This window comes from Pagrus major, chromosome 4 (genome assembly GCF_040436345.1).
Source record: "Pagrus major chromosome 4, Pma_NU_1.0".
Lineage (NCBI taxonomy): Eukaryota > Metazoa > Chordata > Actinopteri > Spariformes > Sparidae > Pagrus > Pagrus major.
Window position 1 is genome coordinate 19,519,231 of NC_133218.1, and position 12,090 is coordinate 19,531,320.

The 12,090-nt window shown below is 39.1% G+C and overlaps 1 protein-coding gene across 1 annotated transcript; it reads left to right on the forward strand.

Annotated features, from left to right (window-relative positions):
- The first annotated feature begins 727 nt into the window (after positions 1 to 727).
- cul4a (cullin 4A) lies at positions 728 to 9,813 on the forward strand. Its single transcript, XM_073464215.1, has 20 exons — positions 728 to 1,326; positions 2,444 to 2,559; positions 2,934 to 3,037; positions 4,020 to 4,089; positions 4,170 to 4,243; positions 4,327 to 4,489; positions 4,581 to 4,670; positions 4,779 to 4,861; positions 5,255 to 5,322; positions 5,803 to 5,921; positions 6,020 to 6,212; positions 6,386 to 6,490; positions 6,959 to 7,069; positions 7,419 to 7,504; positions 7,661 to 7,768; positions 7,943 to 8,056; positions 8,142 to 8,247; positions 8,340 to 8,512; positions 8,648 to 8,800; positions 8,904 to 9,813. The coding sequence occupies exons 1-20, from the start codon at positions 1,185 to 1,187 to the stop codon at positions 8,997 to 8,999; spliced, it is 2,274 nt and encodes a 757-aa protein (XP_073320316.1). The 5' UTR covers positions 728 to 1,184; the 3' UTR covers positions 9,000 to 9,813.
- The last annotated feature ends 2,277 nt before the right edge of the window (positions 9,814 to 12,090 follow it).

A 12,090-nucleotide genomic window follows, 5' to 3' on the forward strand; every position in this document is an offset into this window, starting at 1 on the left:
ATCTTTTTTTGATTCCTTTAAGTTTTTTATCCTTTCATTCTTTTCACTGTTATTATTCTGTCTTTGTATTTGTATCTAACTCTCTTATGTGATGTCGTCCTTTTGTCATCCTTTTATAGATTTTATTTTTTCATTTGTATTTAATTGCTTTTATGTGATTTTGTCTTTTTAATTATTCTATTTATCTGAACGCTGATTGTTTAAACATCTTCTTAGTCTGGACGTGCCTCTGTTTGACTTTTTATTCTGTTGCTTTGTCTTCCTGAGTGTCCTGCCTTTGCTCTGTCTGTGAAAGCACTTTCTGAACTCTGTTTTTAAAGTTGCTATGTAAATGAAATTATTATTACTGTTGTTGTTGTTGTTGTTGTTGCTGTTGTTGTTGTTGTGCATGCCGGCTCACTGGATTAGTTTACTGGGACACTAAATGAAACTGAACCACTGCTACTGTGATTATTTTTGTTGCATTTTACAGTGCTGCTACTGTAGAATGATCCCTGTGACTGTGATTTGTAAGTCTAAATGAGTGATAATATACAGAAAAAAAAAATCTGGTCCTCTAAAAACAGCCTGTCTTAATGTAAATGTGTATAAAAAATAACTGTATCTGACAGTAAAAGTCCAAGCTGCCGCTGAACGCATCTCGGCCGCTTTTCACCCAGGATGCACCTGTCCAACTGAACTGTCTGAGAAAAGCCATTTTGTTGTGCTAGCTAGCTATGTGGGTAAAGGCAGCCACCAATAATATAGGTCTGTGATATCAACGCGAACTATGTCTCTTTTACGTTTTTGCTTACTTTCGAAAAATATAATAATTGAACTAGTGAAAATCTATAAGTAGCTTAGTCTATAATGGCGTGAGCTAGCCCGAACAGCTAAAGCTAAAGTGTTGTGGAGAAGACGAAGTGGTAGCTAAAGTGTGCTGCAGTTTCAGATATCACTCTGTTAGCTAGCTATCTGTTTACTTAGCAGACGCTAGTTATGTTTTCTGATTGATTAATCTGTTAGTGTTTGTTTGTAAATGTGTTTTAAAAACATTGCGACTGTCTGCGCTGCCAACCAAAGACAACTGGCTCAACCAAGAGGCTGTGTCGCTGACAGTAAATAAACAGGCTACTGAACAATCCAACACTAACTTAGCAAAACACTTGAACCATACAGCGTTAAGCCAAAGCGCTAATCTGATAATGGCAGAGGACACTCGACAGGACAAGAGAGCCAGCTTCTCTGCTATAACGGAGCACAACCCCAACGGGATGGCCAGGACCTCCGCTGTGGCCTCAAGCAAAACCGGCGCTTCAAAGAAATTAGTGATCAAAAATTTCAAAGGTATTGTGACTGATCGATTCCCCCTTCGATATCTGCAACACCATAAGTCACATCGATTTGTCTTGATACAACAGAGGGTGTAACTTTCAGATTATACTGTTAAAAGTTGTCTTACTCTGGTTTGTGTACATGTTTTGATAGCAAATATGAAGTATAATATGCTTTTTTTTTTACTATGATGCTTCCTCTCTCACAACTCTGATTGTCCCATCAGAGGATGATTGCACACTCAAATTAAAAAACAGACACTGGTTACAGCTTTTATTGCAAAAAAAAGTTGCTTGCTACACCAGTTTAAACAAAAAATATTAACTTTGCATTTTTGCAAGTACTTGCATAATCACAAAATTAAAAAAGAAAAAAAATCATCATTAGTGAGGAAGCAATGAAAATAATTAATAATTTCCTTGGTTATAACATACAGGAGATATAACAAATAAATAAAAGTGAAGCATATTTTATTGTTTAAAGGTTAAAGTCTTTTTAATGGAAAAATATGGCTGCACGTTGTGGTTAAAAAACATTATTCTGATTATTTTTGACAGATACTATAATTGTGTTATGATTCTCGATTCGTGGGAATGAACAGTTTTTAATTTCACAAGATTGCCAGGCCAGTACATCTCTACAGCGTCTTGTGTTTTGGATATTGCACTTGGCCATATTGTGATTTTGATTATATTTTGGTTCATTGTGAAGTGCTTCTGACAAAATGTAAACGACTGAAACTCAGGTTCTGTAACCACACTTGGTTTCTGCATCTTTACTCCATGAAGAACATGTATTTATTTACTTTCTTACCTGTGGGTCCAAAGTGTGTGGTGTTGCAGGCGCTCCGAAGTTTACTGTCGGATATCCCAATATTGACCATGAAAACCCACATTACTTCGTATAAATGAGCATATTTAACCAATATACTGTGTAAACAATACTGCCTATTGCAAATGTTGATGTAGAAACATTATTTAAGTATTAATATTTGTCAGAGGCCTGATGGTTATCAAATGTGCAACTTATTATGTTTGTGTTAAACATACTGTTGTTTTCATTTGCATTAGTGACTATGTGTTAGCTTGTTTGGCTCTTAATTAACACTGTTGCCGGCTTTTTGTAACAGATAGGCCAAAACTAGCTGAGAACTACACGGAGGACACTTGGCTGAAGCTACGAGATGCGGTGGGTGCCATCCAGAACAGCACCTCTATCAAGTACAATCTGGAAGAGCTCTATCAGGTTTGCTGTTCTTTTGTTTAAACAAAATGTTTCAGTGCAAAACAATTCAACATGACTTGTAAAAATTCTTTATAGTTCTGTACACATGTTCTTTCAGCAGATCATACAATACAGAGTTGAAGTTGCCAATGGTTCATTTTAGAGATTTGTGACTTTAGATATCATTGATATGAAAAGTCTCAACTTCATTTCAACGTAAAAGTAGATTTATACTGTATAATATACCGTACAGTATTCATAACTTGTAACTTGTACAAAAAATCCAGGAAACCATGTTATAAGAGTTCCCACTGTTGGTTGTGATTGAACATAATTGAAAAATGATCTCTTGTGCTCTTGTTTCTCTTCCTTGTCTCTCCCTCTTTTTCTCAAAGGCGGTAGAGAACCTCTGTTCATATAAAGTCTCGCCGACGCTGTACAAGCAGCTACGGCAGGTCTGTGAAGATCATGTGCAGGCCCAGATCTACCAGTTTAGAGAATATCCTTTTTTTGTGCACAGCTACATCAAGCAAGCTATGTGTCGAACATGTTGAAATATCTACTGAGGTTGGGATAAATGGGATACATGTGAAGGTGTTCTTACATATTGAATTATGATGCATTGTGAGAGTGAGACTTCACAGAAAGTAAATATCTTACCTTGTAAAAACAGTCTTTACTTGTACTAAACCAATGATTTACTCACCCTAATTGAAATAGTAAGATTATTATTTTTATGATTTATTATTTAATCATAAGTAGCACAAAAGGACTACAACTATAATTTTGTTGTACAATCCTGGCTGTGTAATGATAATTAAGTTAATCCTGAATCTTCATTTTAAATCAAACTGTTTTTGGTTTGTTTGTAGTCTGCTGTTAAACACAACAATAACATGCTGCTTTTTATGTTCGTCAGCAACGGCAGCTTTAAACTAAACTCTGCTGGCACACTTCAGATGTTGTTGCAGTCTTTTCTCACAAGGGGTCAACATATAGCAAGTTTGGCAGTTATCCCAAGTATTTTCAAATCCTACACAAAATGGGGCTGTGGCTGGCAGATGGAGTAAAGACATGACATATTGTACGATTTAAAAAGTGGCCTCATAAGAAAACATCAAGATTACCACAATTTTCTCAAATTAAAGGCAATCCAATTATAGGACCTTTATTGAATCATATTTAATATCCTCCTTTATAGCTATTTTTAGACTTGCTGAACTGGGATTTATGAGTTTAAATTTAGAAAGTTATTTCCGTCTTTCTTTTCAGTAGGAACCTTTGCATGCTCAGGACAGATTAGAATAGATGCAGTTAGGGTCACACAGCTTGGACACTGAATCTTTTTGAGCTAACAAGAAGTGAAACCACTGTGTTCATTCATGCTGGCAAGCAACAGAGTACTGTGAAATATAATCATTTATAATTGTGGTTCAATGACATGAGTGAATTGAAGATTTTTTCCTTAACATGGAGCTCACAGAGTCTTTGGACAACCTTTCCTTCCTGAAGCGAATGAATCGCTGCTGGCAGGACCACTGCAGGCAAACTGTAAGTCTGATGTTTGAAAGATATGAAAACTTTTTTCTCTGCTAATAGGAAAGTTTAAATCTTATATTTTCTCTTTATAGATTATGATCCGAAGTATCTTTCTCTTCCTGGATCGTACCTATGTGCTTCAGAACTCCCTACTCCCCTCTATCTGGTAAAACTATGGTTCATTTAAACTACTCTGTTTGTTAAGGTTTACTATTTGTGTAGAAGGCTGATGTTCTGTATACGTTGCAGGGACACTGGATTGGAGTTGTTTCGTACCCACATTGTGAGTGACAGCGCAGTTCAGAAGCGCACAGTAGACGGCATTTTGGAGCAAATCGAACTTGAGCGTAATGGAGAGACGATAGACCGCAGTCTGCTTAGGAGTCTACTGGGCATGCTGTCGGATCTGCAGGTACCTGATCGCCTGTTTACCACAACAATTCTGTAGAAGGACTAAATGCGTGTCAATGTTTTAACATCCTGACTATCTAACTTTTGCTCAGGTTTACAGAGATTCCTTTGAGGAGAGGTTTTTGATTGAGACCAATCGGCTGTACGCAGCAGAAGGGCAGCGGCTGATGCAGGAGAGAGATGTGAGTGAGACTATTAAAGGATGATTTTATCATGCAATCACAGATATTCATTCCCTGACAAACACATAATGCCAAGGATAATAAATATGTGTATTTGTATGTGTCCAGGTGCCTGAGTACCTGCACCATGTGGCTCGTAGGTTGGAGGAGGAGAATGATCGGATCATGAGCTACCTCGACCTGAGCACTCAGTAATTTTCTTTTACATTTCATGTCATGTGCTGTATACAAAATATACATTATTCCTTAATTAATAACTTTAATAAGGTCATTAAGGTCGGGCAATTATATACCTCACTGAACTTTGAGGAGTAACTAAACAAAAATACAGTATACATGCACAGAATGGTATCTTTGCATGTATTTGTTGTCTTTACTCTTGGACCAGCAGATGTAACCCCAGTTCTCATTAGCTTTCAAGAAAATAATTGATTAACAACAAGACTTTAACTGGAAGATTTTCTGTGCAGAAACGTCATGAGTTGATTTCCAGATAAAAGGAAAGACTTTAAATATGTATATGTCCCACTTTTGGATACATTTTCTCATTTTTTTTCTCTTGTTTTCTCCTCATTACCTCACAGGAAACCACTTATTAGCTGCGTTGAGAAACAGCTTCTAGGAGAACATATGACTGCGATACTACAAAAGGGTGAGTGTGTGAAATACTTCAATGAACCCTTCACAGTAGCTTGTTTGTGGTGAAATAGACTACATTTGTGAAGCTTATTGTGTTAAGTGTTTTTTAATGAGCTATGCCAGAGGGTTATTGATTCTACTCTATGATAATTCTTGGGGAAGTAGTTTTTGCTTTTATTCATTTGGTTTGCAGTACATTGTAAGGTGTTCCACTTTCTCTATAAGTCATGTGCTGTTTGGTTTGCTGCTTTAAATCTTAATCAAGCCTGTTTACTTCATTTGCTTTATGAATTGCCATGAAATGGTCGTGATTAAAATTTCCAAGAGCACAGTCCGTGACTAAAGCAAAACATCTCATCTTCCCTCTTGGTACAGCCGTATCCATCCAAAAATTTTAGTGAATTTGGTTTAGTCATAAACACTTAATTGCAAAATGAGGTTGAATTTTTGTTTATATGATATATTAAATAATAGTGTAATATTTTTGTGCCAGGCCTGAGCACACTGCTGGATGAGAATCGTGTGACTGAGCTGACTCTCCTCTACCTGCTGTTCAGCAAAGTGAAGGGAGGACTCCCCACACTCCTGCAGTTCTGGAGGGATTACATAAAGGTATACACATAGCTCAACCAACATAGAACCATCAAGAAAATTACTCCATGTCCTTGAGAAATGCGTGTACGCATTACTGAAACTATCTCTGGTTTCAGTCTTTCGGTGGAGAGATCGTCTGTACTCCAGAGAAAGACAAGGACATGGTGCAAGACCTGCTGGACTTCAAGGACAAGATGGACAATGTGGCACAGAGCTGCTTTGCACGGAACGAGGGATTCATCAACGCGATGAAGGAAGCCTTTGAGACCTTTATCAACAAGAGGCCCAACAAACCTGCTGAACTTATCGGTGAGTCAGGCAAATGAATGACATGCTCTGATAGTCGGATGCTTTTTACAGCTTTTCAAATGTATAGAATGCAATCTTTGTACTTTCGCAATTTTTCACAGCACATTTTTATTGTGGTATTTAGTTGTTCCAGCATGTGATAACAGCTTTCTTGGTTATTGCTTCCCACCCAGCTAAATATGTGGATTCAAAGTTAAGAGCAGGGAACAAAGAGGCTACAGAGGAGGAGCTGGAGAGAATCCTGGACAAGATAATGATAATCTTTCGCTTCATACACGGTCAGTTAAACGTCTGTGTGTGTGTGTGTGTGTGTGTGTGTGTGTGTGTGTGTGTGTGTGTGTGTGTGTGTGTGTGTGTGTGTGTGTGTGTGTGTCAAGTACATTTGATTTATATGTCACCCAGTATCACAGATTTACCTCAAGCAGCTTTATAATCTGTAGTTCACAGTATATGACACCCTCTTTTCTTAGATCCTCTATTTGGGACCACTCTGTGTCTAGAATAATTGATATGATATGTTGCGCTTCAGCTGACAAATGTCTTAACCTGCTGCCCACTCAGTACTGCGCATGCAACTCTTTCTTAGAGATGAGAATGAGTTTAATTCTTTTTTACCACTTGCCAGATGGTGCAAGTGAGTTGCTAGATTTACTAGCCCCATGTCGCATTTTGCTTGCCTCTGGCAATCCTTATTGTTGCGCCCTGTACATTCTGATGACCACTTTTGATCTGTTTCTTCCCCCCAGGAAAAGACGTGTTTGAAGCTTTTTATAAGAAGGACTTGGCCAAACGTCTGCTAGTCGGCAAGAGTGCTTCTGTTGACGCTGAAAAGTCCATGCTCTCCAAGCTCAAACATGGTGAGTCAAATGTCTTATATATTGAATTAGCAAACTGATATTAATCCCTATGTCTATGCTGTGAAAGGAAGGCTCACTAGCATTTTATAGGATTGTAAGACGTATACAGTCTTGTTGACCTGGCCTGCCCCATACAGTATAAACACCATGATGGCTTTTTGCGTAAAATGTTCAATAGTGACATGCTTTGAATAAACTTCACACTATCTCCCCTTTTACAGCACAGTATAGAGAAGATCTTTGCATCTTCTCTTTGTAGCAGATGAAGCGATAACATAGACAATCATTGGTGCATATGTGGTGAGAGAAGAAGTCAGTTGTGATGTCTTGTGGTTTTGACTTCCTCCAGAATGCGGAGCAGCATTTACCAGCAAGCTAGAGGGGATGTTCAAGGACATGGAACTGTCCAAAGACATAATGATCCAGTTCAAACAGGTACTTTCAGTCTCTGTGCACACAGACACACTCAAAAGCATGTGTAGCTTTAAAAGATTGAAGCCATGTTTACAGAGTGTGTATGCATTCCACTGTACTGTGACATCGAATGCATTTTGCATGCATAATTGTAAATGTTGCGATATTTCTACTCAGTATATACAGAACCAGAGTGAGCCAAGCAACATAGAACTCACTGTCAACATCCTCACTATGGGCTACTGGCCTTCATACACGCCCATGGAGGTTCATTTGCCCCCAGAGGTAAGCATTTCTATGTTTGGGTGCTGTACATCAGACTATTTGGTATTTAGTCTTACAAAAGACCTAGGTTCACTGTATTGTACTGTTTCATCATGGCAGGGTCATCATCTAATCCTTAACTTACTCTGTTGAGGACAATCTTTTCACAAATTTCATCTCTTTATGCTTTGGTAGATGGTCAAACTCCAGGAGGTGTTCAAGCTGTTCTACTTGGGTAAGCACAGTGGGAGGAAGCTGCAGTGGCAGCCCACACTAGGCCACGCTGTACTAAAGGCAGAGTTTAAAGAGGTACGGGCATCCTAACAGGGCATAGATAAAAGAGAGAGAGAGAGAGAGAATGAACTGCTCTTACAATGAATATCATATCCTGCAGGGCAAAAAGGAGCTGCAGGTCTCTCTGTTCCAGACATTGGTGCTGCTGATGTTCAATGAGGGAGAGGAGTTCAGCGTGGAGGAGATTCGCACTGCCACTGGCATAGGTAACACATGTCTTTAAATATGTAGCACAACTATTCTGTTGTGTAAGAGGCACCTGCTGTATCACATTATCACTCTCTCCTGTCCCGTGCAGAGGAGGGAGAGCTCAGGCGTACTCTGCAGTCACTGGCCTGCGGAAAAGCACGAGTCCTCAACAAGAACCCTCGAGGGAAAGACGTGGAGGATGGAGACCGTTTCAATTTCAACAATGATTTCAAACACAAACTGTTCCGCATCAAGATCAACCAGATCCAAATGAAAGAAACGGTAAAAATACTTGTATATGACACACTCCTCTTCCTCCTCCTCCTTAATCGGGGCAGTTTTTTACTTACCACCTATGTGTGTTTTCCTTTGCAAAGTGAAGGTTCTCATTCGTTTTTAAACACATTTTCCATACAGGTAGAGGAGCAGGTCAGCACCACAGAGCGTGTGTTCCAAGACAGACAGTATCAGATTGATGCAGCTGTGGTACGCATCATGAAGATGAGGAAGACCCTCAGTCACAACCTTCTGGTATCAGAGCTCTACAACCAGCTGAAGTTCCCTGTCAAGGTCAATCTTAAGCTTCTCATCTTCCATATTTCAATTTTTCTTCCAACACACATGTACGCACACGTAAAGCTCCACATCACCTGACTTGCTTTCCTCTCCGCAGCCGGGCGATCTGAAGAAGCGGATCGAGTCGCTCATAGACAGAGACTACATGGAGCGTGACAAGGAGACTCCTAACCAGTACCACTATGTTGCCTGAAGGGGTACCGCTGTTGCTGCCATGCTTTCCTCACAGCAAGCGTACAGCTGGCACCCCAAAAACAGCATTACAGCCCCTCAGCCGCCCGACTCTCCTCTGGTGCCCGTTTTTCCCTCCATCCACAATCCTGGATGTAGCGTCCAGATCACACAGAGCTCCAGAGACGAGAGAGACTTGGCTGTACTGTTCCCACTCTGCGTTATCTTTAGTGGGATGGGGCTGGAGGAGTGGTCTGGGTTGTTGATGGGTGGTTTATGTGACTTACAGATTTGCTAATGCAAAACTCAAATGAAAATAACTAGCACTTTCCACTGTTTTTGTTTTGTTTTTGTTTTTTTCCTCGTCTGGAGTGGGATCTTTTTTTCCTCATCACGTCAGTCTAAAATCACTTATTTTCTACTATAGTTGGTTTGTCTTGAGTTTTGTTTTATTTCTTTTTTTTTTTTCTTTGTTTGAGGGGCTGTCCTTATGAATGGCTGCATAAACTGCTGAGCGTAAACCTGATTGGCTGGTTGCTTGATTTGGCAGAGAAACAGCTGTTGAGGACAAGAAGAGACTTGAGAAAGAGACTTGTGAACAATGAAGTCGGCCAGAGGGGTTGGGTCGGGTCACACGTGTTTTGGGTCAGAGGGAGGGTTTATTGCTTGTGACACAGAAGCTAAATGACATGCAGGCTAGCCACTTGGGTATTTCTTTGGGTACCTTATATGTTTTGACCAAAATGTCCAATGTCATGTGCTGACGTTTTTGTAGATCAGATTGTATTCTATGTAAGAGTGAGAAAAGTGAACCTGAATAAATGGATATTTAATGATTCAATGAATGATTTGTAGACAACCAGCTAGTGGTAGTTTTTTTTATTTTATTTTTTGTGTTTTTAGCAAATCTAAGTAAAAACAAAAGCGACTTAATAATAGTGGAATAAGTTTAGTTTGAGCAAGTGAGTATCGAGGAGGATTTCTGACTTGGACATGCGTAGACCAGAAAGTCTGTCACACATCTCAACACTATGTGGTCCTTTTCCAGTTTGTATCACACAGCTCCAAATGATACAATAAGGAGGTGGACTGCTGTCTGTTCTCTTTTCATGCACTTTATTTTTAAGTATTTAAAGGCATTTGGGTACTTTCAATAAATAACAGTCATCACTTTGATTTTTAAAGAAAGAGCCCTTCAGGATTTTAATCAATCTCAAGTTACTGTAAGATGGAACTGAAAATGAAAGGCAGTTTCTTGATACTTTCATTATCACAGCGGGAAAATACAGCTTTTGTCTGATTAGGAAACCGATTATTCACCAATGTCAACGAGAGCTAGCTGTCTGACATTATAGTCTCATTTTAAGACAAGAAAACAGCATGTCTTTTGTTAAAAAGCGAGGTTGAACTATGCAGGGGGAATGTGGCAGTGTCTTGATAAGTCTTGGACAGCAGCATTAAAGCAGCCTCTGCGTTCCTTCTAGGGTTTTGCACACCCTCGTGAATTGATGAAGGTGTCAGCTGACTTACCCATAACTTTGCAGCCTGCACAGCAGTGTGTGTGTGTGTGTGTGTGTGTGTGTGTGTGTGTGTGTGTGTGTGTGTGTGTGTGTGTGTGTGTGTGTGTGTGTGTGTGTGTGTGTGTGTGTGTGTGTGGCCTCTCACATGCTACCTTATAGTCAACCATATACTGTGCTCCAGATTATACATTTCAGGCCCTACCATATAGATATTTTTACATGCCATTTATTTAAATAATTTCAGGAACGCTGTGTTTAGAATGCTATGCTTGATATTTATTATGATTTTGGTGAATTTGAAGAAGAGAAGGCAAACATACCAACTGAAGAAAATGTATTCCTGCAAATGATTCAGTGTTTTTCCACCTAGCTCAATACATTTGATTTCAGAATCAGAATCCGCTTTATTGGCCAAGTACATGTACACATATAAGGAATCTGACTCCAGTTTACATTGCTCTCATGCACTACACAGAAATGGACATACAGTTTGAAACGAAGACAACAAAACTGGACACGTAAATTGAAGTTAAAGAATAAGGATGGTGAATAGGACAGGACAGAAGTATACAGTAGCTTGTGCGAAGACAGAAGGTGTATTAACAATGCATAAACACACCAATGGTCAATGCCATAAAAAGTATACGCCAAAGAATCTGAATACATGTCAACTGTTCTGTATGTTGTAAATAGTACAAGTTAGCAATCAACTGATTACCAATGGCAGATACCAATTATTAGAAATCAAGGAGACTGAAAATCAGTATTTGGGACCGATATTCATTTGCAGTAAAAATGAAACTCTTTGTGTCAAGTACAATATACTCAAGTACTGTGCTTGAGTACAATTTTAAGGCACTTTACTTGAGTATTTCCATTTTGTGCTACTTTATACTTCCACTTTATTGCATTTCTCTGATAAATTTAGTTACTAGTTACTTTGCAGATTCAGATTATTCAGTGTTTATAGGCTATTAATCGTGACACATTGGCAATCATATATTGTTGTAGACAGGACTCTGAGTGAGAGGAGGCAGCATCAGAGCGAAGTAGCACATTTTTAAATTAGTTTTTTTTTAATAGGCAATCTGACAGAAAAATCACAGATACCGATAATCAGAAAAATTCTGCATATTGGCCCGCTAATCGTCCAGGGCCCATAATCGGTCTTGTACAAGTAGTGCAAAGAAGCAATGCAGAATACTGGATACATATACATACATTACTTATTTACATGTTATTTATTACATTCAATTACTTGTAATTAATTGGCTTGTCATATTTCCCTGCTGTGAGTTAATTACTCCTGGAACAGCACTATTTTTCTCAGTAAGTAAGTGTCTCTGCACCCAGTTGGTCTCACCTACCCGACACTATGCACAGTTATGTAAGTCTGCAATAAGCCATATTTATCCACAAGCATTTTTTTCCTATGCAGTTACGTAGGATAGATGTGCTGTCTCTTTATTGTTATTGCCATTTTGTTTTGTTACGAGGACAGTTGGTGAGTGTTGCCCTGAATAGAGCCCGGTCCTCGTGAAAGACAGAGGGGGCGGTCTCACGTGACTGGCCAGCTCTAAATGCTACCAGTTC

What these genes read in the sequence shown, in the direction of transcription:
- cul4a (XM_073464215.1), top strand. Translation starts at nt 1,185, where the DNA reads ATGGCAGAGGACACTCGACAGGACAAGAGAGCCAGCTTCTCTGCTATA. An exon ending in TCCCTACTCCCCTCTATCTG is followed by an intron (nt 4,244 to 4,326) that starts GTAAAACTATGG and finishes TATACGTTGCAG; the next exon opens with GGACACTGGATTGGAGTTGT. An exon ending in GCATGCTGTCGGATCTGCAG is followed by an intron (nt 4,490 to 4,580) that starts GTACCTGATCGC and finishes ACTTTTGCTCAG; the next exon opens with GTTTACAGAGATTCCTTTGA.